General features: G+C 37.5%; 1 protein-coding gene across 1 annotated transcript; it reads left to right on the forward strand.

Annotated features, from left to right (window-relative positions):
• Positions 1-37: 37 nt before the first annotated feature.
• On the forward strand, positions 38-16,187 carry ANKRD49 (ankyrin repeat domain 49). Its single transcript, XM_079787939.1, has 3 exons — positions 38-185; positions 4,004-4,358; positions 5,557-16,187. Exons 2-3 carry the CDS (start codon positions 4,101-4,103, stop codon positions 6,016-6,018), a joined length of 720 nt encoding a protein of 239 aa, XP_079644065.1. The 5' UTR covers positions 38-185; positions 4,004-4,100; the 3' UTR covers positions 6,019-16,187.
• Positions 16,188-24,655: the final 8,468 nt, after the last annotated feature.

Raw genomic sequence — 24,655 nt, forward strand, 5'->3', positions numbered from 1 at the left:
CGCGATACCTCATTGATGACGTATGCGCTCCAAGTCCTCTTCGGCTCTCATTGGCTGTCGAGCTCCGTGAGGGAGCTGGGAAACTTGCAGCGCGTGCCCCGCCCCCGTACAGGAGCCAATCCTGAGCAGCCGAGGGGACGAACCCCGGAAGCGAGGTCTGCGGCGGCGAATTCCCCTCTATAAAGGTGGGTAACTCTTCCCGGCTCTTCCTGGTCTCCTTGAGCCACCTGAGATCGCCGGCCCCCTTCTGGGCGGGTCACCTGTCGACCCCGGCCGGCCGCGTCGCGGGTTCTAGGTGGGGCTGGAGCTGTTGCTCTGCTCTTGGTTGTTCCCAAGGCCGGGGGAGCGACGCCGGGCCTGTGAAGTGAGCAGCCGGCGCCGGAGGGCCGGGGCTGGTGGCCCTCCCCCTTACTCCCACTCCCAGAGGTGGAGCATTCAGACCATCAGTTTCACAGGCCTTTCTCTGCTTCCCCTTAGCCCTGGACCTCGGATTTAGCACATCCGTATGGCTTTGTGCTGACAGCAGTAGTCTAGTGCAGTACAAAAAGAAGTGAAACTTTTAACTTAGAAAATCTGGGCTTTCAGTTCTATTGAAGTTCCTTAATCTAGGGGCAAATTGTTTTCATCTATCCGAACCTCAGCTCCTTCACCTGTAAAATGGGGTTGATGGCCCCACCTGTCATTTATGTGTCCATTAGGTTAAGAAACACCCTGTTTAGAAAAACAAAAACAAAAAACAAACCCCACCCTATTTCTCCCTAGTGGAATATCACCAAGAATCCTGATTGACTTTTTAAATCCTGAACCAGGGAGTGCACCTGGCTTTAACTGTTTAGACTAAATCCACCCAGAAAATGTTATGTGCAATTTACTGTATCCGGAGCAGTAAATTCAAAATTTATAAAAAGAGAAGCTTTAATAAAAAGGAGAGGTGGCCCACGAGATCTGTTCTTAAATTGATATGATAACTAGTTAATTTTATGTTATTTACTAGTGTTTGTTGTTTCATGATTAGATGTATGGTCATTTTTGTGTTGCAAAGTTCAGGGAATAGTTTGAGAATGAAGAAAAAAGTGAGAACTATTTAAACATAAAGCAATTCTGATAGTGTCTCTCATAGACTGAAAGCTGGACAGGCCTGGGAATTCTTTCTTTAAAATCCTTCCTTTTTAAATGAAATAACAGGCCCAGAGAAGGTACTAAACATGAGTGATATATTTAAACTCGAGTTTAATGCTCTTGGCACTACTAATAAAACCTAATGCATTAGGATTGTATACTCTTAAACTTGTAAAATTAGGTAGAAAGAAATAAGTATTATAGGGGTATGACTAACTCTCCAACTTCTCAGAATCCATTCCAGTCAAAATCAAGTGATGGGGCCTTAATTAAAGTTAATTCTACAATATTTCTTGCTGTATTTAAGTGAGAGATAATTATAGATTAAATATAGTCCCTATAGCTAAACTTATTATATTTAGGAAGCCAAAAAACAAAATTAGTGGTGAAATAAAACACTATATAGCACAAAAAAATGTAGAATTTGAGAGAGATCTAATTTGAGGATTAAGACAGACTTAATGAAAGAATTAACATCTGAGAAGAGCCTTGAAAAGATAAGAATTCAAACAAATATAGTTGGGAGGCTAAAAATGGTATTTTTTTAAAAAATGATTTTTCAATTACAATTGACATACAATATTATATTAGTTCAGGTGTACAAAGTAATTAGACATTTATACCTTATACTAGAGGCCCAGTGCACGAAATTTGTGCACACGGGGGGTGGGGGGAGGGTTGTCCTTCAGCCCAGCCTGCACCCTCTCCAATCTGGGACCCCTTGAGGGATGTCCAACCACCGGTTTAGGGCCTAAACGGGCGGTCAGACATCCCTCTCACAATCCAGGACTGTTGGCTCCCAACCGCTCGCCTGCCTCTGCTCGATTGCCCCTAACCTCTTCTGCCTGCCAGCCTGATCACCCCTAACCACTCCCCTGCCAGCCTGATCGACGCCTAACTGCTCCCCTGCCTGCCTGATTGCCCCTAACTGCCCTCCCCTGCAGGCCTGGTCCCCCCCACTGCCCTCCCCTGCTGGCCTGGTCTCCCCCAACTGCCCTCCCCTGCTGGCCCGGTCACCCCTAACTGCCCACCCTGCTGGCCTGATCACCCCCAACTGCCCTGCCCTGCAGGCCTGGTCTTCCCCCCCCCCCCCAACTGCCCTCCACTGCAGGCCTGGCCCCCTCCCCCAACTGTTCTCCCTTGCTGGCCTGGTCTCCCCAGCTGCCCTCCTCTGCCAGCCTGGTCACCCCTAACTGCCCACAACTGCCCTCCCCTGCAGGCCATCTTGTGTCCACATGAGGGCAGCCATCTTTGACCACATGGGGGCAGCCATTTGTGTCTTGGAGTGATGGTCAATTTGCATATTACTCTTATTAGATAGGATAGTGATCACTTCGATAAGTAGAAATGGTATTTTTAAAATATTTTTTCTCATTTTCTTTGGTTGAAGTTTAATATGCAGTGTAACTCTTTAAGCTGATGCTGATTTATAAATCAACATGGCAGCCTAGCAAAATAAGCATCACTTCTTTTGGGAAGCCTTCTCTAACCCCATAGGGCTGGGTTAATGACTCCCTTCCAGAATGCTCATGGTATCTGGACATGGTCCTGTCATAGCACTTACCCGGCTGTCTTCCAGTCACTCCAACTTGACAGTAAGTTTCTTGAGGTTACAATGTGGGTCTTGTTCATTATTGAATCCCAGTACCCAGAGACAGGCATTCTGTTCATATTTGTTAAAAGAAGGTGTGAATGACAGCCAAAATTCAGTTTCAAAACAATAAGCTAATTAAGAATTATAGTTGTGTATCAATGAATAGGACTACTTTTAAAGCAATGAATTTTCCCAAGCCTGAAATTAGTTAAGTAGAAATAGGATAACTATTATAGATGTCATGATAAAGATGTTTGCACTGAAGAGTTTGGGACACATGTCCTTTGAGGGCTATTCTGTCTCTAAGAATTCCTGATTCTTTTAAGTAGTTTTTGTTTAGAAGTTTTTGTGTCCTCTCTATAGCATCTAGGTGCCTATTTTATTAAAATGTGTCTGGCTTGCCCTGGCCGATGTGTCTCAGTTGGAGCATAATCCTGTACACTGAAAGGTTGCAGGCTCAATCCCCTATCAGGGTACATACCTAGGTTGCAGGTTCGATTCCTGGTTGGGCCATGTACCGGAGGCAACCAATCGATTCTCTCTCAGCTATATTTCCCTCCCTCCCTCCCTCCCTTCCTTCCTTCCTTCCTTCCTTCCTTCCTTCCTTCCTTCCTTCCTTCCTCCCTCCCTCCCTCCCTCCCTCCCTCCCTCTCTCTCTCTCTCTCTCTCTCTCTCTCTCGCTTTCTTTCTCTTTCTCTCTCTCTCTCTCTCTCCCCCTCCCCCCCTCCCCCTTTCCCTCTCCTCTCCCAACATCAATAAGCATATCCTCGGGTGAGGATTTTTAAAATGTGCCTGTCTTTATTAGTTACAATTTAGAAGCTTCAAGCATTTATCACTCTTAGCATAATACAACAGTATCTAAACCAATAGGTTCAAAATAAATACACCCATACATCAGAGATATTGTGGGTTTAGTTCCAGACCATCGCATTGAAGGAAATGGTAATCTTTTTGCTGGTGGAGGGTCTTACCTTCCATTTGTAAAAAAAATCTGTGAAGCATGATAAAGAGAAGTACAATGAAATGAGATATGACTGTACAGTTATAACCACTGTATAAGTTATAACCACTGTCTTAGTAGAAGCAAACAATAACAAAAAAGAAATATTAGGTTATTAAATATATAGATAACTGAAATCTATCAAGTCTAATATCTCGTGAATATAAAGGGTATCAATAAACACCAAAGAGTTTAGACAGGTTTATTTGTGTGTGTTTGTAAGACTTATATATGATGTTGATAAAGCCTCAATTGCTCTTTTCCTAATAATTTTTTGTTTGTGTTTTCAGATCTTGATGAATAAGATAAAGCAGACATAATTCATCTCTAAAAAGATTATTTATACGCTGGTATTTGAAATGCTTTGTGTGTAGAATAGTAGTAAAAATGGAAAAAGAGAAAGTAAATGATGATGGACAACCAGACCCAGAGAATTCCTTGGACTTTTCTGAACACTTTAACCAACTTGAGTTGTTGGAAACACATGGACACCTTATCCCCACTGGTACCCAAAGTCTCTGGGTAGGGAATTCTGATGAAGATGAGGAACAAGATGAAAAGACTGAAGAGTGGTATCAATTCCAAGAAAAAAAAATGGAAAAAGATCCAAACAAATTGCTTCTTTGGGCTGCTGAAAAAAATCGGGTAAACAAACAAACAGGGAAGAAACCATAATATAATAGGAAAAGTATTAGATTTGGAGCCAGAAGACCTATCCTTGAGCCTCTATTTGATCCGTAACTCTGGGAAAATCCTACTATTTCTGAACCTCTATTTTCTTATCAGTAAAAGTGGTCATTTTAATACCTGCCTCTTTTATGCAGGGTTTTGAGGATCAAATGAGGCAATGTACATGAAAATACATGTTAAGCTACAAAAAGTCAAATTAGGTATTTGGGGGGCTTTAAGGATAATTAACTATGAAGATCACAAGCAATCATCTGTATTTTTAAATCATTTATATTGTCAGGATCATCCTAGAAATAACTATTATTTAGGAAAAGGAGGATGGGAACTAACATTTATTGGATACCAACTATACCATATGCCTCATTATTTGGTTGAATCTTTTTATATCCCTAAAGATAGGTAATATTTCCTTTTACAGAGTAAGAAATTGATATTTTTAGGAATATTAATGTTGCCCAGGATCATCCAAGTAGGATGGTCTTACTTAACATCAAAAGTCTGTTCTTCCCATGCAGCTACTTTTACCTCATTTTACTAAGTTCCCTCATGTGTCTTAATAAACTAATAAGTAAAATGCCTTGCATTTTTGCATAACTTTTTAACCCAAGAGCACACTGTATTCCACCACAGGTCCATAGACCAAACTTCCTTGAAACATGTCTTAAGTTTCTTTAGTTAGAAGGAATTGAGCTGTTTAATCTCTAGATTTCTCTGTTACCATTACACTCTGATAAAGAAGTTTATTTTTTAAAATTTTATACATTATGTCATTGGTGTGCTGCTCCTCAGAAAAAAGTCAGCCTGTTGTTATGTTTTCTTTACAGGTGACATATAAAAGATTAATTATAATTATTCATCTAGGACTAAAGCTTTTATACAATAAGCCTTAGTTGGACTTGGAAGTAAATATATGGTTTGATATTCAGAGAATCACATTCTTAGAATCAACAGTTTACGGTTAACACTAACTGGTTCATTCTTAAACCATTGACCCTCTCCCTCCAAAAATGAAATCTTGTTTTCATTTTAAAGTCATCTGCTAACAAGTTTTTATTTAACGTCATTAAATCTAACACCACTAGATAGTTTAATTTTCTCGATTTACTGTTTAGTTTTGAGTTGGGTCTTTTAAATATCTCTTTTTTCTTTTCAGCTGTCTACAGTGCGGAGACTACTTTCTGAAAAGGCCACTCATGTGAACACTAGAGATGAAGATGAGTACACCCCTCTTCACCGAGCAGCCTACAGTGGACACTTAGAGGTTGTCCGTGAGCTAATTGCACAAGGAGCAGATGTTCATGCGGTGACTGTGGATGGCTGGACACCCCTGCACAGCGCGTGTAAGTGGAATAATACCAGAGTAGCTTCTTTCCTACTTCAGCATGATGCAGATATCAATGCCCAAACAAAAGGCCTCTTGACCCCCTTACATCTTGCTGCTGGGAACAGAGACAACAAAGATATCCTAGAACTCCTCCTGATGAACCGCTACATCAAACCAGGTCTGAGAAACAACTTGGAAGAAACTGCATTTGATATTGCCAGGAGGACAAGTACCTATCACTACCTCTTTGAAATTGTGGAAGGTTGCACAAATTCTTCACCTCAGTCTTAACGGTTCTAATCATTTAAGTACCAGTGCCTCCTTTCTGTGAGATGTCAAAAATCCCCATAAGACAAAGTTGACATCAAAAGTCTTACTACAAAAAATCAGTGGTACTCTTTATATCCTTCCAAGTGAATTGCCTGACCTTGATGTCAAAAGGTATTTGAAAGTTGTTTGGATATATCTTTAATGATTTCTGTGGAGTGTGTGGTTTTTCTCAGAAAAATTTTAACTTACCTATACTTAAAAATCTGTCCTGGGTTGTAGAGAAAACTAATGATATTTTTGGTGCTGATCCAAGGAAAATGTATTTTTAAATATCCCCATCCTGAATTTTTGTTGAGTATTTAGTATAATGACATGTATTTTTATAAGGTAAAGCAACTCAGAATTCAATTTAAAAGTCTTAAATATACTGGTGCAGTTCAGCTGTCATAGCCATTTGCTTTCATTTTAAACCATAAGAACTAACATAGTGATTTGAATCTTCAGAAGTTAACAAAGTCAAGAACCTAGATTTTTGTGTTTTGGAACCTAGACTTTTAGGAAAGTAGTTAGCTGGGTGTTTAATCCATGAACGTTATATACTGCCTCTCCTACCACAATTCACCCAGTCCTAAGGACAGTCCTACCTCACCCTGGTCCACCTACATAATCCTTATTCTATTGGTGAGTTAGCATGACTTTTAGACATGCCTACAACTATACCTTGGTCCAAGAGATTGTAATATATCTGCTACCCCGCTGGTTTTACCTGCCTAATCCTGCTGATTTGGGCACTGCGGTTATAGCTTCTCAAGTTCACAGGAAGTATTGATTTTCCAGGGTCCTCTTTTTATACAAACCATACAAAGGCCAAGTGGCAAATGAAAAGGAATTCTAAGAGTGAGGGGATGATGATTATATTGGGGCTAGAACCGCACAGTGGCTCAGGCTTTTTTAAAAAGTGACAGTGTGGATAGTGACAAAAGCATAAATATAAATATTCAAAAAATAAAAGTTTTGAACAACAACAACAAAAAGGCATGAATTCTTTTTTTAACTGTACATAGCATCCTTGAATCCATAGCATATTTGTTCATCCAGCATACATTTATTAAGTATCTGCTCTCCTGGTCTCTCCAGCAGCAGTTTCCCATTAACTACCAAGCCCTTCTGTGACTATTCCTGAAGGCTTTTCTCGTATCTTCTCAACACCAGAACTAACACTAGACAAAGGGCACTAAATCAGTGGTCCCTTATTTCAATTATATTTTTTCAATGTCCACCAAGGTCTGTCTATTTTGAGTCAGCACTTGTAGAAGTAACCCGATCACCCTAGACTAAGTAATGTTGTTTGATCAAATATGTGTGGCAGTTTTTAGATTAGAACAAAATTGGAGAATCTCTGAAAAGTTCAAGGTAATGGAGGACTGAATCATTGTGACAAACAGGTCTCAAGAGTTACGAGAACTTCAGTTGTTTTGTGATATCTGGCAAGGAGATGCCTGGGTTTCAGAGTATCAATATCTATGATACAAGGGTTTTGGCAGAGAGTTGCTTTGTATTTAATCTGACCCAATTTAGTGATACCAAATGACAGATACAGCTAATAGACAGTATAACAGGACCCCTCCTGTTTCAGTAGACTGCTAAATGAGGCTGCCTGGTTATCTGGAAGGTAAAGAGCCCATGGCTCCTTTCTTAATTGGGAATGAGTTGCATCCATGATTTTATATAAGCTTTCCACTTAAGTACTGTATCGGGCCAAAGAAGCCACCTTTTTCCTGACCAGGAGGTGAGTTGACATGTAACTACTTCCTGGTTTTCAGGCCTCAACACTAAACTAGTGCATGGAAATCCCGTCTATCCCTTAGGGCAGAGTTTATATCGTTTGCCTCCTTTATACTTTTCTTAGTATTTACTAGACTCTTCTGTCTACAGAAGTCATTCACTAATCATGCTTTTTACTATATTACTTACCTGCACTTTCTAGTTTAAGAAGGCTAAATAGCTCAGTTTGCAAACAAAATTTTCTCTTATCTTGTACTTTGAAAAAAATATATATTTGCTTTTCATAATTAAGGCCTTAATTGTGATTAACTTATATGCCTGAAGAGGAGGTGACTTTTTGTCATTGTTTAAGGGACACATCGTAATTCATAGGCACAAAATGGCTTTGTTATTTTTAATCTTAAATACAATTCTCTGGAGAGTTTACTGGCCCACAACCTACCACAGTGATGGGATTTTGAGTCTTTATTTTAAGGATGTGAAAGCATCCATTTATTTCTATTTGTTGGCATTTATCACTATATCCACCACTATTCTAGAACATCATGATCAGAAGAAACCCAAAGACGTAGCATGTACTCTGATTCGGTCCCATATCAAAATGAAGCCTCTGTATCAGTTCTTGATTCCCAATCAACACATACACAATCTTCACCCTGCCTGAAATGGCTCTAGGAATTGGTGGAACTGGGAGGTACAAAACATGATCACAGTCACTGATTATGCCTTTACTATAATCAGTTTATTGTAGAATGCTCTAGCCCCTCTCTAGGATGACCAGATGACCATTCAACCTGTGTAATATCAAGTGCTTTCTGTCTAGGAAATTTAAGATTTCTGTTTATTACATTTAGAAAACAGTAAATTAATAAGTATTGAGTAACTATTGATGATTTAAATTCCTGAAAATATCCCTTTGAAACCCTAAAATTTTACTTTTGGGAACCTAAGTAGAAATAATCTAAATCAGAGCTAAATAATCTAAATCAGAAATATAACGCGAGCCACCTGTGTAATCTTTCTAGTAGCTGCATTAAAACAAAAACTAATTTATTAAATAATTTTAATAATACATATTATTTAATAAATCCAAAATATTCATTTCTGCTTGAGATACATATTTTAAAATTATGGAGCTATTTTACTCTTTTGGGTAATATATGTCTTCAAAACAGTGTGTATTTTGTGGCACATCTCAGTTCAGACTAGCCACATTTAACTAATGGCTACTCTAATGAACATGGTAGGTCCAGATGCCTGAAACATTCCCTGGAGGCATAGCAGAATAGCTAGGAGGCGCATTAAATTCTGAGCCAGACAAATCTGGGTTCAAATACAATTGCCACCTATGTGTGACTTTGGGCAAATAAACTCGGTTTTCTCATATGTAAAATGAAGATAATATCTATCTTGTTACAGTTTTATAAGGCATATGAGCTATGATATGGATGAGGTACCTATTACATGGTAGGTTTGCAAAAAAAATGGTATTGAGTGGTTCCCTTACCCAGCATTTCAAGCAGAAATGTCCTTCCTGCTTTAGGTATTTGGATCCTTGAATATCCCAAAGCTCTACCTTTATATTCCTGTATGTAGCTCCTCTCATGACTTTCCAGTAAAATGTGCAGCATAGAGCTTCTTTCAAGAATCCAAACACCTCCACACCTAGAAGAAATGCCTACCTCATCTTCCAAGGCCCCTGCTAGGTGTCAACAATATCCAACAGAAGAGAGAACTCAGGAAGTAAGCAAAATAAAGCAGAAGAATTTCAGCAGATAATTACAAGGACTTAAAGATATGAGGCTCTGAGAGAAAATGTATTTCCAGAATGGATCCAGAGCCTGGAAACTGAGAATGGCTTATTGCTCATTCTATATGCAGCATCTCAATGCCTAGCAGATGAGTTGTTCTCTAAATTCATACCTAATTTTCCCCCCCTTTTAGGATGGGTCCTGTTAACACTAAGCAAATGGAATAAAAATGCAAAAGGATTTGTTTTTCATTGATCGCTTTAATTATCCAATTGAAACTCGGGTAAATACAATGGTTCTTGCTAGGAATTTAATGACATTGACATGACCATGACCTCCAGAGGAGCTCAGAGTAGTAGGATATGTAGGCCAGAAAAATCTGCTTAATGAAATGCACAGCTTATAAAAATCGAAGAGCTAGTTGCTACCTGATTTGTTTTCTTCCTTCTCTTTCTGTTATAATAGGTTCAGCATTTCACCTCTACTAGATGTAAGTACTTGAAAGTTAGGAAAACATCACTGGATTAATGTGAGTTCTTAAGAGCACTGTGTCCTGCACAGTCATTAGAGTTCCCGTTTCAGATAGAGCTGCCTTAAACAGAAGCAATTTTTAGCAATCAAAAAAATTAGAAAGTGAGCCTGCCATTATTTAAAAGTCAGATGCCTCTCAGGGTTTTTCACACTCCAATTTAATAACTCACATAGAAAGCATATCCCAGTTGAAGGGGTCGACTCTAGGCCAGGATGTAGCTGTGCTGTGAGAATCATACTAAGAACTGATGAAAGAACAGATCCTTCAGAGCACATTCCAGAAAAAAAAAAAAAAAAACGCACTGCAGCTCATATTTGCTTTCATGTGCTCTTGCATATTTCTTATTTGAAGATAGGCAAAGCTTATAAGAAGAATCAAAAGGAAGAAACATTAGGGTCCTTCTATTCTTTTTATTTTAGTCTGCACATTTAGAAAATGAGGAGGTTTTGGAATTCATCGAGAAAGGTAATCGTATGTCAGGGTTTCTCACACTGTTGACATTGGAGCCAAATAGTTCTTTGTTGTGGGGGCATCCTGGGCATTGCAGAATCTTTAGCAGCCTTCTTGGCCTCTACTCTCTGGATGCCAGTAGCACCTTCCACTCCTCCCCACTTAAGACAACCAAACATGTCTCCAGACATTGCCAAATGTTCCCTGCCCTGTCATCAAAAATCTCTAAGGCAGGAGATTTCATTATTTGGCTAGCCTCAAAGTTGTTTTATTAGCATGCAATTAAATTTTATTTAAAGCATGTTTTCCTTAGAGTCCAAATATCCATCAGTGTATACTCAAACACTAATCATTGATTCTATATTAAGTTTTTAGTATTTTATTAATGAGATAATTTAAACATTTCAAAATTGGCTAAAACATACAATTAGAAAAAGAAAACGCTTCAATATTGAGTGTCATTTGTAAGAAAAACTCACTCCATGCTCCTAGATTTGGCCTCTAGGAAATTTACCCCTTAGGTCAGATAAGTTTATTTTTAGAGAAATTCTAACTTCCAGGTATTAATGGAGATGATAATCAAATTCTGATTTTTAATAGGTTACACCACTACAAATGTAAATTTTCCTTGCATTGTTGAATAAAATGCTACTAACTTTATACACAGGCTTTTTACTTCTAGAAGGAAAGGAATAAGCAAAGCCAACAGACTTTGTCGGAGGAGAATGAGATGGGGAGGGAGCTAGCAGGTTCCAGGTATAAAACCACTGGGGAATTTGACAGTACTCTCTTAATGTCATTACCGATGTAAAATTCTTTTAGTTTGTTATTTAAATATAAAAATAATGTGGTGTAATTAATTTTGGCAATTACTTTCACTTTAAAAATTAATTCCAAGATGAAATATATAAAAATCATAGTGTAAAAAATATTCCACATTTGTTTAACAGCCTTCCCCAATCATCATTTATATAATACTCTCCTCTGATCTTATTTATAAAAATTCTTATATATCCAAGATGTGATACACTGACCCACTGTGATACTATTAACAGCTAACAATTGAGTGCTTTAAGTGTACCAACTGTGCTATAGGTGCTCACATGTTATCTCAGGAGCCTCACAATAACCCCGTGAGATAGATGACATGATAGAAATGAGGAAATTGGGCTTATGGAGGCTAAGTAAATTGCCCATGGTCATGAAGTAAGTTTCCAGAAAGCTCACGTTTAAATATTATAGCTTTTCATCAGTGGGGTTCTTGAATGTTAATATCCATGTGTCACTGGTTAGTCTGTCAAATAATCATAACAAAGATTCCATTTTCTTTAATACTGTTTTGATGTAATTTATGGTAGTGTTTAAGACGTAAAAATTACCATTATTAGAAGCAAATTGCATTTTATGGCATAAAATATAAATATACAAAAGTTTCATTAAATCATAAGTGCCAGAGCAATTTTTAAAAAGAATAATAAAGTTGGCGAATTTATAGCACCTGGTTTCAAAACTCATTGTGAAGCAGCAGTGTTAAGACAGTGTGAATAGACATATATAGATCAACAGGATAGAGTCTAGAAATAGATCCAGATATGAATGATCAATTAATGTTTGACAAAGCATCTAAGGATTTCAATGAGAAATTCCCTTAAAGAAATAATGCTGGAACACCTGAATATCTACTTGGGGAAAAATTAATTCATTTATAGACCCCAGAGCTGTGGTTGCCTAGTGACAGGGACGGAAGTTGGGCTGGAGAAGGGCAGGAAAATTTTTGGGAAGTGGTGGAAATGTTCTGTATCTTCATTGCAGGTGTATACAACTGCCCAAGTCATTAAATTCTATACTTAAATGGAATTAAGTTTTTGTACATTAAGTTATTCTTCAGTAAAATAGATTTTTAAAAGTAGCTATACAGTGATGACTAATTTCATCCTTTTGTTCTTTTCCATAGCAAGTACGGACTTAGGAGGATCTCTCCATCAGATTTTAGGAGTATATCTTCCTCAGGGGCTGCAGAGTCCTGTGAATTATAAAAAAGAAAAAAAAAGATTTCATTAATTCACTGGAATTTTAAAATCCCAAGTAAAAAGCCCATTGTAATTGGAAGAAACAGTTTATCCATTAAATGGTAAAGTAGGAAACAAACTAATTTAAAATAGTCCATTTGGCAGTACTCAACAAATTTGAAAAGATGGCTTAATTATTATAAGAAGGATTTTGTTGACTTTAAAATAATTTAGATCAGGAATGTTAGAATCTAGGATACCAAAGTGATTCTAGCATCTACTTTTCTGGAGGAAAAACAATAGCATTAACAATCCATTGTTATTCAGTTGCCCTGTTATTAAGCAGAAGAAAAGACGGAAATGACTTCTGGAGATGTGTTCAAAATTTATAAAATTAACCACAAAATGTAAAAATTAATCCACCTAGTTTTTACTAATGTGCCAATAACTAATAAGTATATAGAACCGATACAATTTATAACTTATTACAAGAAAATTTTAGTCTTTGGTTTTGCCTCCATCTATTGGCCATATTAATATTTTACATTTAATTAAAATGAAAATAGGATAAGCCATTCTGATGTTTTTGCTGTTCATTTTTCATTTTTTTGATCAGAAAGTAAAATTATAACCACATTTTCTAGATAAAACAGTACATTTTATACTTATTTTTATTAATAATTTGTTCCTAAAAAGATTTCAGGTGGTGTATAATTGAAACACATATAATAATTGGAAATAGAAAATCAAAAGCCATTTAGAAGGAGAAAGAAGGAAATAAACCATCTAAATTAATATAGTTATTGCAATTAACAATCAACTTATCTCCAAGCTTTTTGTTATTGGATACAAAAAGAAAAAAAAATTAATTGCATAATTCCTTTTTTAAACTTCTGGGTATTTAAATCTCCTTTCTCCCTCTTTAATTCCTTTTTATTTGATCAAAGTAAACAATTTTTTAAAAGTAAAACTTTCAGACTAATTTTTTAACTAAAATATGCTTAATATTTGTATCATTTCATAGAGATATAGAAAACACTAGTTCAAAAATCTTGATGAATTCTACAAAGTAAACACACCCATGTAACTACAACCCAATCTAGAGACAGAACAAAACCCGCACTCCAAACTCTACTTTGTGCTCCCTCTCAGTGCTCCTTCAAAGGTACCTACTATTTTGATTTCTGTCACCATTTCATTTTGCCTACATAGGTGGAATCATTTATTATGTATACTTTTGTGTTTGTTTTTTTCAGTCAACATTACATCTATGAGATTCATCCATATTTTTGCATGTAGCAGAGGGTTTTTTTGTTGTATTCTGTTATATGAACACTAGAGGGCCGATGCACAAAGATTCGTGCAAGAATGGGCCTTCCTTCCCCTGGCTGCCGGCACCGCCTTCGCTCCGGCCGGAGCCACCTTTCCGCCTTCCCATGCTGCCCAGAGGCCCGGAGCTGCTGGGGCGGTGCGGAACACCTGCATTGTCGCCCTGCCCCTGGCCACTCAGTGCCTACATATGCAAATTAACCTGCAATCTTTGTTGGGTTAATTTCATACTCCTGATTGGCTGGTGGGCGTCGTGAACGTATGGTCAATTTGCATCTTACTCTTTTATTAGTGTAGATAACAGTACTTTATAAGTACATTTTGTTATTACCTACCCCAAAAATTATAAAGATTGTTTTCTGTTTTTTTTTTGTTTAAAAAAAAAAAAGTACATTTTGTTGAGTTTTGAAGGCCTTTGAATTCTTTTCAGTCTGGGGCTTTTTGTTGTTGTTAATTTTCACCTGAGGATATTTTTCCGTTGATCTTTTAGAAAGAGTGGAAAAAAGAGGGAAAGACAGACAGAAACATACACGTGAGAGAAACACATCAACTGGTTGCCTCCTGCACGCGCCCTGACCAGGGCTCAGGCTGGGGAGGAGCCAAGGTAATGCCCTTGACCAGAATGGAACCTGGGACCCTTTGGTCTGCAGGCCAAAGCTCTATCCACTTAGCCAGACCGGCTAGGGCCAGTTTGGGGCTTTTATAAATAGTGCTGGTATGGCCGGGACCGGTTTGGCTCAGTGGATAGAGTGTCGGTATGTGGACTGGGGGGTCCCGGGTTTGATTCCGGTCGGGGGCATGTGCATTGGTTGCGGGCACATCCCCGGTTGGGGGTGCGCGGGAGGCAGCTGGTCGATGTTTCTCTCTCATCGGTGTTTCTGGCTCTCTGTCCCTCTCCCTTCCTCTCTGTAAAAAATCAATAAAATATATAAAATAAAATAAAATAAAAAGAAAAGATAAATAGTGCTGGTATGAACATTCTAGAATATGATTTTGGTGTACACGTTCTACACTTCTGTATATACCTAGTGTTAGAACTGTTAGTCCAAAGGATATATTTATATTCAGTTTTAGTAAAAACTGTCAAAACAGTTCTCCAAAGTGGTTATACCAATTTATACTCTTAGCTGCAATGAATGAGAGTTCCAGTTGTCCATATCCTCCCAATCCTTCTTACTGCCACCTTGTGTGGGTGGTTTCTTTAAATGGCCATTCTAATAGTCATGTAGTAATATATCATTGTACATTTAATTTTCAGTTTCCTGGTGACTAATTATGTGGAGCACGTTTTTCGATGCTGATTGGCCATCTGCATCTCCTCTTTTGTGAAGTGCTTGTTCATCTTTCTCCATTTTCTTATTGGATTGTGTGCCCTTTTCTTATTGATTTTTACAACCAATTCTTTATATAATCTGGATACTAGTCATTTGTTGGATATAGGGATTGCAGAAATGTTCTTCCAGTCTGTGGCTTGCCTTTTTATCCTCTTAATGGTAATTTTAATGAAGAGAATATCCTAATTTTAATGACCTCTTCTTATCAGTTTTCATTATGGTTAGTGCTTTCTGTTTTCTACTTAAGAAATGCTTGCCTACCCCAAAATCATGAACATAGTGTCTTCTAGTTTTAGTGTCTTACCTTTAGTGTAATCATTCATTTTGAGTTTATATTTGTGTTTGATGTGTGATAGGAGTCAAGATTTATTTTTTCTCATAATAATAGCCAGCTTATCCAATACCACCTATGAAAAAGACCATCCCCTCTTCCCGTCCCCCCACCCCTGCCCCCCACTACATTGCAGTGACAACTTTATTATATATCTGGTGATCGTACATGGTTTGGTCTGTTTCTATTTTGTTCCATACCTACGTTTTAATACTATAGCTTGACAGTAAGTCTTGGTATCTGGTAGTGTAACTATTTCAACTTTGTTTTTATTCTTCAAGGCTGTTTTTGCCATTCTTGGCCCTTTGCATTGACTTGTACTTTTCAATTTTAGAATTCCCTTGTCAATTTCTATTTTTAAAATAACCTTGCTGAGATTTAGATTGGAGTTATAGATCAATTTGAGAACAATTAACATAATATGTTTCAATTCTTGAAAATAATATATTTCTCCATTTACTTAGGTATTCATTAAATTTTCTTGATAATATTTGAGAGCATTTGGGTGCAGTTCTTTTTTTTTTTCCTTAGATTAATTCTTATGTATTTGGTGGCTTTTGATACTATTATAAATATGTTGTTTTTTATATTCTATTTCCTATTTATTTGTAATTTTTTTCTTTGTGACTATGTATCCAGTGACCTTAGTAAATGTACTCTAATAGCTTGTCTATGCATTCTTGTGAATTTTCTATGTGCACAACCATGTTGACTGATGGTAAAAACAGCTTCATTTCTTCCTTTTAAAAAATTTTAATGTAGTAAATTGCACTGCTTGATTTTCAAATGTTTAACAAACTTTGCATTTTTAGAACAATCACAATTTTATTATAATGTGTTATCCTCTTTTAACATGCTGGGTTATATTTGCTAATATCTTATTTAATATTTGAATCAGTCTTCATGAAGGAGATTGACCTATACTTTTACTTTTTTGTTGTGTTCTTTCAGATTTTGAAATAAAGATGAATTGAGAAGAGTTGACATTTTTAACTCTTGGGATAGTTTGAATAGGATTAGTGTTATAATATTTGTAAATGTTTGGAAGAATTCAATAGTGAGGCTTTACGTTTCCTTTGTGGAATAGGTTTTAATTTTGAATTCAATATCTTTAATAGTTATATTTCTATATTTACTTCTATTAAAGTGATATTTCTTCTTGTGTCCATTTTTAAAAGTTGTGTTTTTTAAGTGAATTGTCCACTTCATCAAAATTGTCAGATTTACTAGCATCAAATTATTTATAACATTATTATCTTTTAAATGTCTATAAGCCATTAAGGAGTCATTCAGGGAATACTAGTATATATTAAATGAACAAACAATGCAGAAAAAAGCAGATCTGCTTGAGATACAGACACACCTGCTCTGTATGCAGGAAATCCCTTGGGTACTGTGGAGCAGTTTGAAATATAGTGAACTAGGTGATCTCTAGGCTTCTTACAGCTCCAAAGTTTTATGACTGTGATGTTCAACCAGCAGGCAGAAATGTAGGATTGGAGTCAGGATAAAGATTGAATCTGGAGATATTTAAAAGGCATAGCATCTTAAGGTGATAATAAAAGTGTTGGAATTGAGTGAACTAGTAAAAGGAGAAAAAAGGGAATTTGGAGGAATGTCTACACTGATGAGGTTCGAATTCTAAAAATAATAATGACAGCAAGGGAGACATTACCACTAGAGAGGCAACTGGAACATCAGGAAAATGCAGTTTTGAAAAACAAGAAGATGCTTTCAAGAAAAATGGGGTATAAATCATTGTCAAATGCTATTGGAGAGGCCAAGAGATATGAGGAAGCATAGCTTGATTTGGAAATTAATAGGTGCTCGGTGACCTTCAAAAGACTAAATTTAATAACATGGTGAGATTGGAAACAAACTGTGGGAAATGAAAAAGTGGATTGGGTGTGAGCAACTGGAGACCAAATATAAATGACCTTAAGAAAATAGGCCACAAAAGAAAAGAAGTAGAATAATATAGGCTTGGGATATTTAGCATGGCAAGGATTTTGTATATTTTTTACTAGGAAAGAAAAATCAATATACAGAAAATAACATAGAAATCTGGAGGAGATTCAAGTAGAAGGGGAACATACAGAATGGGACAAAATAATTGCAAATCAAATATCTGATAAGGGGTCAATATCCAAATAGAGATATTTGCTCACCCACACTTACCAAAGCCTTATTCAGAATAGCCAACAGGTGAAAGCAACCCAAATGTCCATCAATAGATAAATGAATAAAGAAAATGTAGTATATACATAAAATGAAATATTATTAAGCCTTTAAAAAGAAGAAAATGCTGTCACATGCTAAGAAAGGGATGATTCTTGAGGACACTGTGCTAAATGAAGTAAGCCAGTTCACAATAAGATAAATATCGCATGACTTTACTCATATGAGATCTAAAGTATTCAAACTCATAGAAACAAAGTAGAATGTATTGTTGCTGGAGGCTGGGAGAAAGGGGAAATGGGAGTTGGTCTTCAGTGGGTATAAAGTTTCTATTTTGCAAGATGAAAAAGTTCTAGAGAACTGTTACACAACAATTAAATATATTTAACACTTAAACTATTAGTTATATAAAAAAGATAATTTCAAATGTTTGTGATTCTCAAAATGCCCTAACTGGCCTCATAGATTAATTTTACAAGTAAATGTTATAAACAGATGTATAAAATATTTAAAAAGATAATTGTTTAAACAAAAATATTCATTTTTATAGAGTTTATAACATATCTAAAAGTAAAATGTATGCCAATAATTATATAGGATATATATATATAATGGCTGGGAGAAGAGAAATGGAAGTTCCTAAAACTGTACCTGAAGTGGTATAGTATCTCTTGAAGGTAGCCTGTGAAAAGTTAAAGATGTATACTATAAACACTAAAGCAACCACTAAAATAATACACAAAGAAGGTAATCTTCATGATAAAAACACTCAACAGACTAGGAATAGAAGGGAACTTCCTTAACCCAATTAAGGACATCTATAAAACTCAAAACTAACATCCTAACTTAGTGGCAAATGTTTTTTCTCTGAGATCAAGAACAAGACAAAGTTGTCAACTCTCACCACTTCTATTAAACATTGTACTGGAAATTCTAGCCAGTGCAATTAGGTAAGAAAATAAAAGGCATGGAAAAGAAGTAAAAGCACATCTCTTTGTAGATAATATAATCTTATATAGAGAAAATCATAAGGAATCCATTGAAAAAACTACTAGAACTAATAAATGCATTCAGCAATGCTTCAGGATATAAGATCAATGTACAAAAATCAATTGTCTTTATAAACATTATCAGTGAGCAAACTGAAAATTAAATTAAGAAAACTTATTTACAATGCCATCGAAAAGAATAAAAAAAATTTGGAATAAAGTTAACACAAGAAATGCAAAACCTTTGTTCTGAGAACGACAAACATGATGAAAGCAATGAAAGAAGCACTAAACGTTGTTACTGAGCACCAAAGTTGGAGGCTTCTCACTTTTTGATTTTAAAATGTACTAGGAAACTATGTTAACTGTGACATTCTGGTATTGGCATTAAGGATAGACATACAGATCAATGGAATAGAATGGAGAGCCCAGAAATAAGTCTTCCCATTTATGGACCATTGACTTTTGACAAGGGTGTCAAGACAATTCCATGGAGAGAAAAAAATAGCCTTTTCAATAAATGGTGCTGGGAAGACTGGATATCCACATGCAAAAGAATGAAGTTGGACTCCTACATCACACTATAATGTTAATACAAAAGTTAACTCAAAATGGTCAGAGACCTAAATACATGGTGGGCAAAAGTAGGTTTACAGTGGTGAGTATGTGAAACAGTCTATTCTTGTATTATTATTTTTTAACTAGAGGCACAGTGCACAAAATTTGTGCACTGGTAGAGTCCCTAGCAGCTGCTGGCTGCCAGTTGCCTGCCGGGGCCTCCCTCCCTTCCCCGGGCTGACCCCACCCCCTGGTCGAACTCCCAGACAACCTCCCTGTCGAGGGGACAATTTGCATGCTATGCTTTTATTATATAGGATTATTGTATTATTTTCCATACAAACAAGTGTATATCTAATTTTGCCCCACCTTGTGTAAGAGTCAAAACTATAGAACTCTTAGAAAAGAGCATAGGGAAAACATCTTCATGATATTGAATTTATCAATAATTTATTCGATATGACACCAAAACTATGGGTATCAAATGAAAAAATACATAAGTAGGGACTACATCAAAATTAAAATGTTTTAAGGACTCTATCAACAAAGTGAAAAGACAACCGATGGAATGGGAGAAAATATTTAAGACCATCTATAATAATAAAAGCATAATATGCTAATTAGACTGGACAGCCAAAAGACCTGGACATCATTCCGAATGTCCTTCCAGACAAAGCTGCGGTGGTGGGGGCCAAGGCAGAGGCGGTTAAGGGCAATCAGGCAGGCAGGCGAGTGGTTAGGGACAATCAGGCAAGCAGGCAGAGGCAGTTAGGAGCCATCAGGCAGGCAGGCAAGTGGTTAAGGGTGATCAGACAGGCAGGGGATTGGTTAGGGTTGAGCAGGCAGGCAGAGTGGTTAGGGTGATCATGCATGCAGGCAGGCCAGCGGTTAGGAGCCAGTGGTCCCAGATTGCGAGAGGATGCAGGCCAGGCTGAGGGGACCCCCCCTGCAAGCACAGATTTTGTGCACCGGGCCTCTAATATTTATCATAAGAGACTAATATCCAAAATATATAAAGAACTCCTACAACTCAACAACAAAGAACACAATTCAAAATGGGTAAAATACTTGAATAGACATTTCTCCAAGAAAAATGTACAACTAGCCTATAAGCACATGAAAAGATGCTCAACATCACTACGCATTAATGGAATGCAAATAAAAACAACAAAGAGATACCACTTCACCCTAATTAGGATAGCTAGGCATTATGAAAGGAGAGAGAGAGAAAGAGCGAGTGAGAGAAGAGAGAGAACAAATGTTGGCAAGGAGTTAGAGAAATTGGAATCCTTATGCATTGCTGGTGGGAATGTAAAATTGTACAGCGACTTAAAGAGGTTTGATGGTTCTTCAAAAAGTTAAACATAGAATTACCATATCACCCAGCAATTCAATTTCTATGTACATACTTAAAAGAATTGAAAGCAGGGGCTCATACAGACAATCTGTAACTAATGTTCATTGCAGCATTATTGGAAATTGGCAAAAGGTGGAAATGTTTAATCTGAATGTCCACCAACAGATGAACAGATAGACAAAATGTGGTATATACATACAATGGAATATTATTCGTCCTTAAAAAGAATGCAGTTTTGACACATGCTAAGCATGGCTTAACTTTAAAAACATATGCTATGCCCCAGCCGGTTTGGCTTAGTGGATGGAGTGTTGGTCTGAGGACTCAAGGGTCCCAGGTTTGATTCCGGTCAAGAGCCCATGCCCAGGTTGTGGGCTCGGTGCCCAGTGGGGGGAACGTGCAGGAGGCAGCCAATCAATGATTCCCTCTCATCATTGATGTTTCTATCTCTCTCTTCCTCTCCTTCCTCTCTGAAATCAATAAAAATATATTTTAAAAAACATACGCTAAGTGAAACAAGATGAATACAAAAGGATACTGTATGAGTCCACTTATAAGAGGTATCTAAAGTAGTCAAATTTAGCCCTGACCGGTTTGGCTCAGTGGATAGAGCATCAGCCTGCAGACTCAAGGGTCCCAGGTTTGATACCGGTCAAGGGCATGTACCTTGGTTGCTGGCACATCCCCAGTAGGGGGTGTGCAAGAGGCAGCTGATCAATGTTTCTCTCTCATCAATGTTTCTAACCCTCTATCCCTCTCCCTTCCTCTCTGTAAAAAAATCAATAAAATATATTTTAAAAAATAAAATTAAAGTAGTCAAATTTATAGAGACAGAAAGCAGAGGAGAGGAAGAAATTAGGAATTTGGGTTTAATGGGTACAGAGTTTCTGTTTGGGACAATGAAAAAGCTCTGGAAATACTAGTAGATAGTGATGATGACTCTACAACATTGTGAGTATACTTAATGTCATTGAGTTTATACTTAAAATGGTTAAAATAGTAAGTTTTATGTTATCTATATCTTATCACAATAATAATAAAGCAGTTAGACCTCCAGGTCCCTCATTCTGAGCAACTAGATGGATGACTCCACCCCAGAAGATGACTGGAGGTAATTCTTTGGAGGAAGTCAAACGGACTCTCCAGTCTGGAAGGTATAAAGCACAATTGGGGGCCGGATAATGTCATACTCGGTCTTCGGTTCTCTTCTACCGCTCACCTCCCAGGGTGCTGGCACCAGAAAGAAGATACCCTCCAGGAGGGAGACTAAAGGGATCACCTCATGGAGAATCAGAGCAGTTCAAGAGTTTGATCTTAAAATAGACATCAGGGGTTCCTCAACTAACCAGACCAGACAGATCAACCATCAGTGAAACTTCCAGTCAGTAAGCTCCACCTGTATGCATAGATTCATATTCTGCACGACTAGGTAGGGCAAGATGGTAAAGGATCACCTGAAGAGAGAGGAAAGCTACTAAGACAGAAACCAAAACAAACAGGAATAGGTAACTTGGAGGCAGCAATTATACAGGGGAAAAGATTGGAAATTAAGTATATTATTAATATCCTCAGAGATATAAAGAAAGCCAATGTGTTATATAAAAAAGAATTATCAGAGCCCTAGCTGGTTTGGCTCAGTGGATAGAGCACCAGCCTGTGGACTGAAGGGTCTTGGGTTTGATTCCGGTCAAGGGAATGTGCCCAGGTTGCAGGCTCCATCCCCAGTAGGGGGCATGCAGGAGGCAGCCAATCAATGATTCTCTCATCATTGATGTTTCTATCTCTTTCTCCCTCTTCCTTCCTCTCTGAAATCAATAAAAATATATTTTTTAAAAAGGAACCAGAGAGCTCTGAGAAATTAAAAACGATAGCAGAAATGAAAAATCGAATGCTTAGAAAATAATGAGGAAATCTCCCTGAATATAGTGCAAAAATACAAATATAGAATAGGTCAGAAAATTAGAGGACAAATCAGGAGATCTAACGTACAAATAACAGGGTTCCAGAGAGAACAGAGAAAACAATGACATTGCAATGAAATGATTTTTTTTAATTCTCTAAAGTGAAGGACGTGAGTTTCTAGGTTGACATGATCTACTGAATGCCCAGTAAAATGGTTGAAAATTTGACCCATATCAAGGTGTATCATCATGAAGTTTCAAACCAATGAAGACAAAGAGAAGATTCTCCAAGTTTCTAGAAATAAAAAGCAGGTTCTATACGAGAGATAAGGAATAGAATGGCCGCAGAATTCTATGGCAACAGTGGATTCCAGAAGACCATGGTGCAATGACTTTAAAATTCTGAGGGGAAAATTATTTCCAATATAGAGTTCTTTATCCAGCTAGACCTCTATTTTAATAGAAAGTAAAATAAAGACACTTGTAAACCTATAAGGACTTGGACATTTTATCTCCCATAGACCAGTTATCAAAGGGCAACTGGAGATATGCTCTTCCAAATAAGTGAATAAACCAAGAAAGAGAAAAAGATGGGATTCACAAGTAAGGGATCCAGTGCAGGAGAGGTATGATGGTGAGGAGAAATCCTTAGACAGCAGCTGTGCAACCACAGGTATACAGAGCAACCAACCAGTCCAGACTCTGAAAGAGACTTTCTAGAGAAGATGAAAAGGATAGAATTCCTCAAGTGTTTGAACTTATTAGAAGATTTACAGCCCTGGCAGGCGTGGCCTAGTTGGTTGGGCGTCCTCCGGTGCATGGCAAGATTGCCGACTCAATTTCTGGTTAGGGCACATGCCCTGGGTTGTGTCTGGATCTCCAGCGCAGGAGAGAGTGATGGATGTTATGCTGTCACATTGATGTTTCTCTCTCCTGCTCTGTTCCTCTCTTTCTAAAAATCAATAAACTCTTCTTAAAAAAAAAAAAAAGATTTACACAGGATGAAGAGTGTGGGAATTAGTGATATGGACATTAAAAATCAAGCAAATTAAAGAACAAGGCAGTTATTAACTCCAGAAAGAAAAAGGATATGACTTGGCGTGGTTGTCACTGGAGTTTACATAGTCATGGTCATGTAAAATGCTCCAGCCAAAATTTCAGCTTCTCTGTATTAGGAAGGTGAAGGAGGCAATATGTATATGAATAGATGGTGAGCATGAATGATAGCTAAATTCTTGTCTTCCGTAGTAGAAAATCAACATATACCTAACATTAAAAATCAAAAGCCGCAAAATGAGCATTTGGTTATATCAGTGGTTGGCAAACTCATTAGTCAACAGAGCCAAATATCAACAGTACAACGATTGAAATTTCTTTTGAGAGCCAAATTTTTTAAACTTAAACTTCTTCTAACACCACTTCTTCAAAATAGATTCGCCCAGGCTGTGGTATTTTGTGGAAGAGCCACACTCAAGGGGCCAAAGAGCCGCATGTGGCTTGCGAGCCGCGGTTTGCCGACCACTGGGTTATATGGTTGTAAATAGTAAGTTATCAACCAAAAGAAGTGAAAGTGGCTGCCTCTGGAATGAAATGGAGGCAGATGGGGTCCCTTGCATTTGGTTATAAGCCTTGTAGAACTATTTAACTCTGTAAAATAATGCACATTTAGCTCTCATAAAATTAACACAGCATAATTCCCTCTTTTATATGGCTGGGGGGGGGGGCGGGGGAAACAACCCCCCCCACACACACACACAAAACCCACCCAAACAAACAAAAGCAATCTCATGCTCCAGATAAAACTCTCGATTTCCCCACTTGCTATCAAATCAATTTTTTTCTGAATTTGGTTTCCTCACCTGTAAAATTGGTTGTTATATAGATTGAAACGGATTAAGTGCTTGGAAACTACAAGAGTTGTCTAATGACAACAACAATGATTAAAAACTTAGAATCCAAAAGTTGGGAATCCTCAGCATTCATTTATTCCATCACGTTCTGTGTGTAGCAGGGAGTGAGACGCCATAAGCATAACCTTACCTTCAACTCACCTGTCCAGTACGTGCCCCCGCTCCTCCCTGTTCCGGGTGGCGATCTATTCTTTAGGCTTTGGTGCTAGACTTTTCTGAATTCGGATTCCCGCTGAGCCACTTC

This window comes from Cnephaeus nilssonii, assembly GCF_951640355.1.
Source record: "Cnephaeus nilssonii genome assembly, chromosome: 13".
NCBI lineage: Eukaryota > Metazoa > Chordata > Mammalia > Chiroptera > Vespertilionidae > Cnephaeus > Cnephaeus nilssonii.

Excerpts from the sequence above, each read along its gene's own strand:
- ANKRD49 (XM_079787939.1), top strand. The coding sequence starts at position 4,101 with ATGGAAAAAGAGAAAGTAAATGATGATGGACAACCAGACCCAGAGAAT. Across the intron at positions 4,359-5,556 it reads GGGCTGCTGAAAAAAATCGG|CTGTCTACAGTGCGGAGACT; the intron begins GTAAACAAACAA and ends TTTTCTTTTCAG.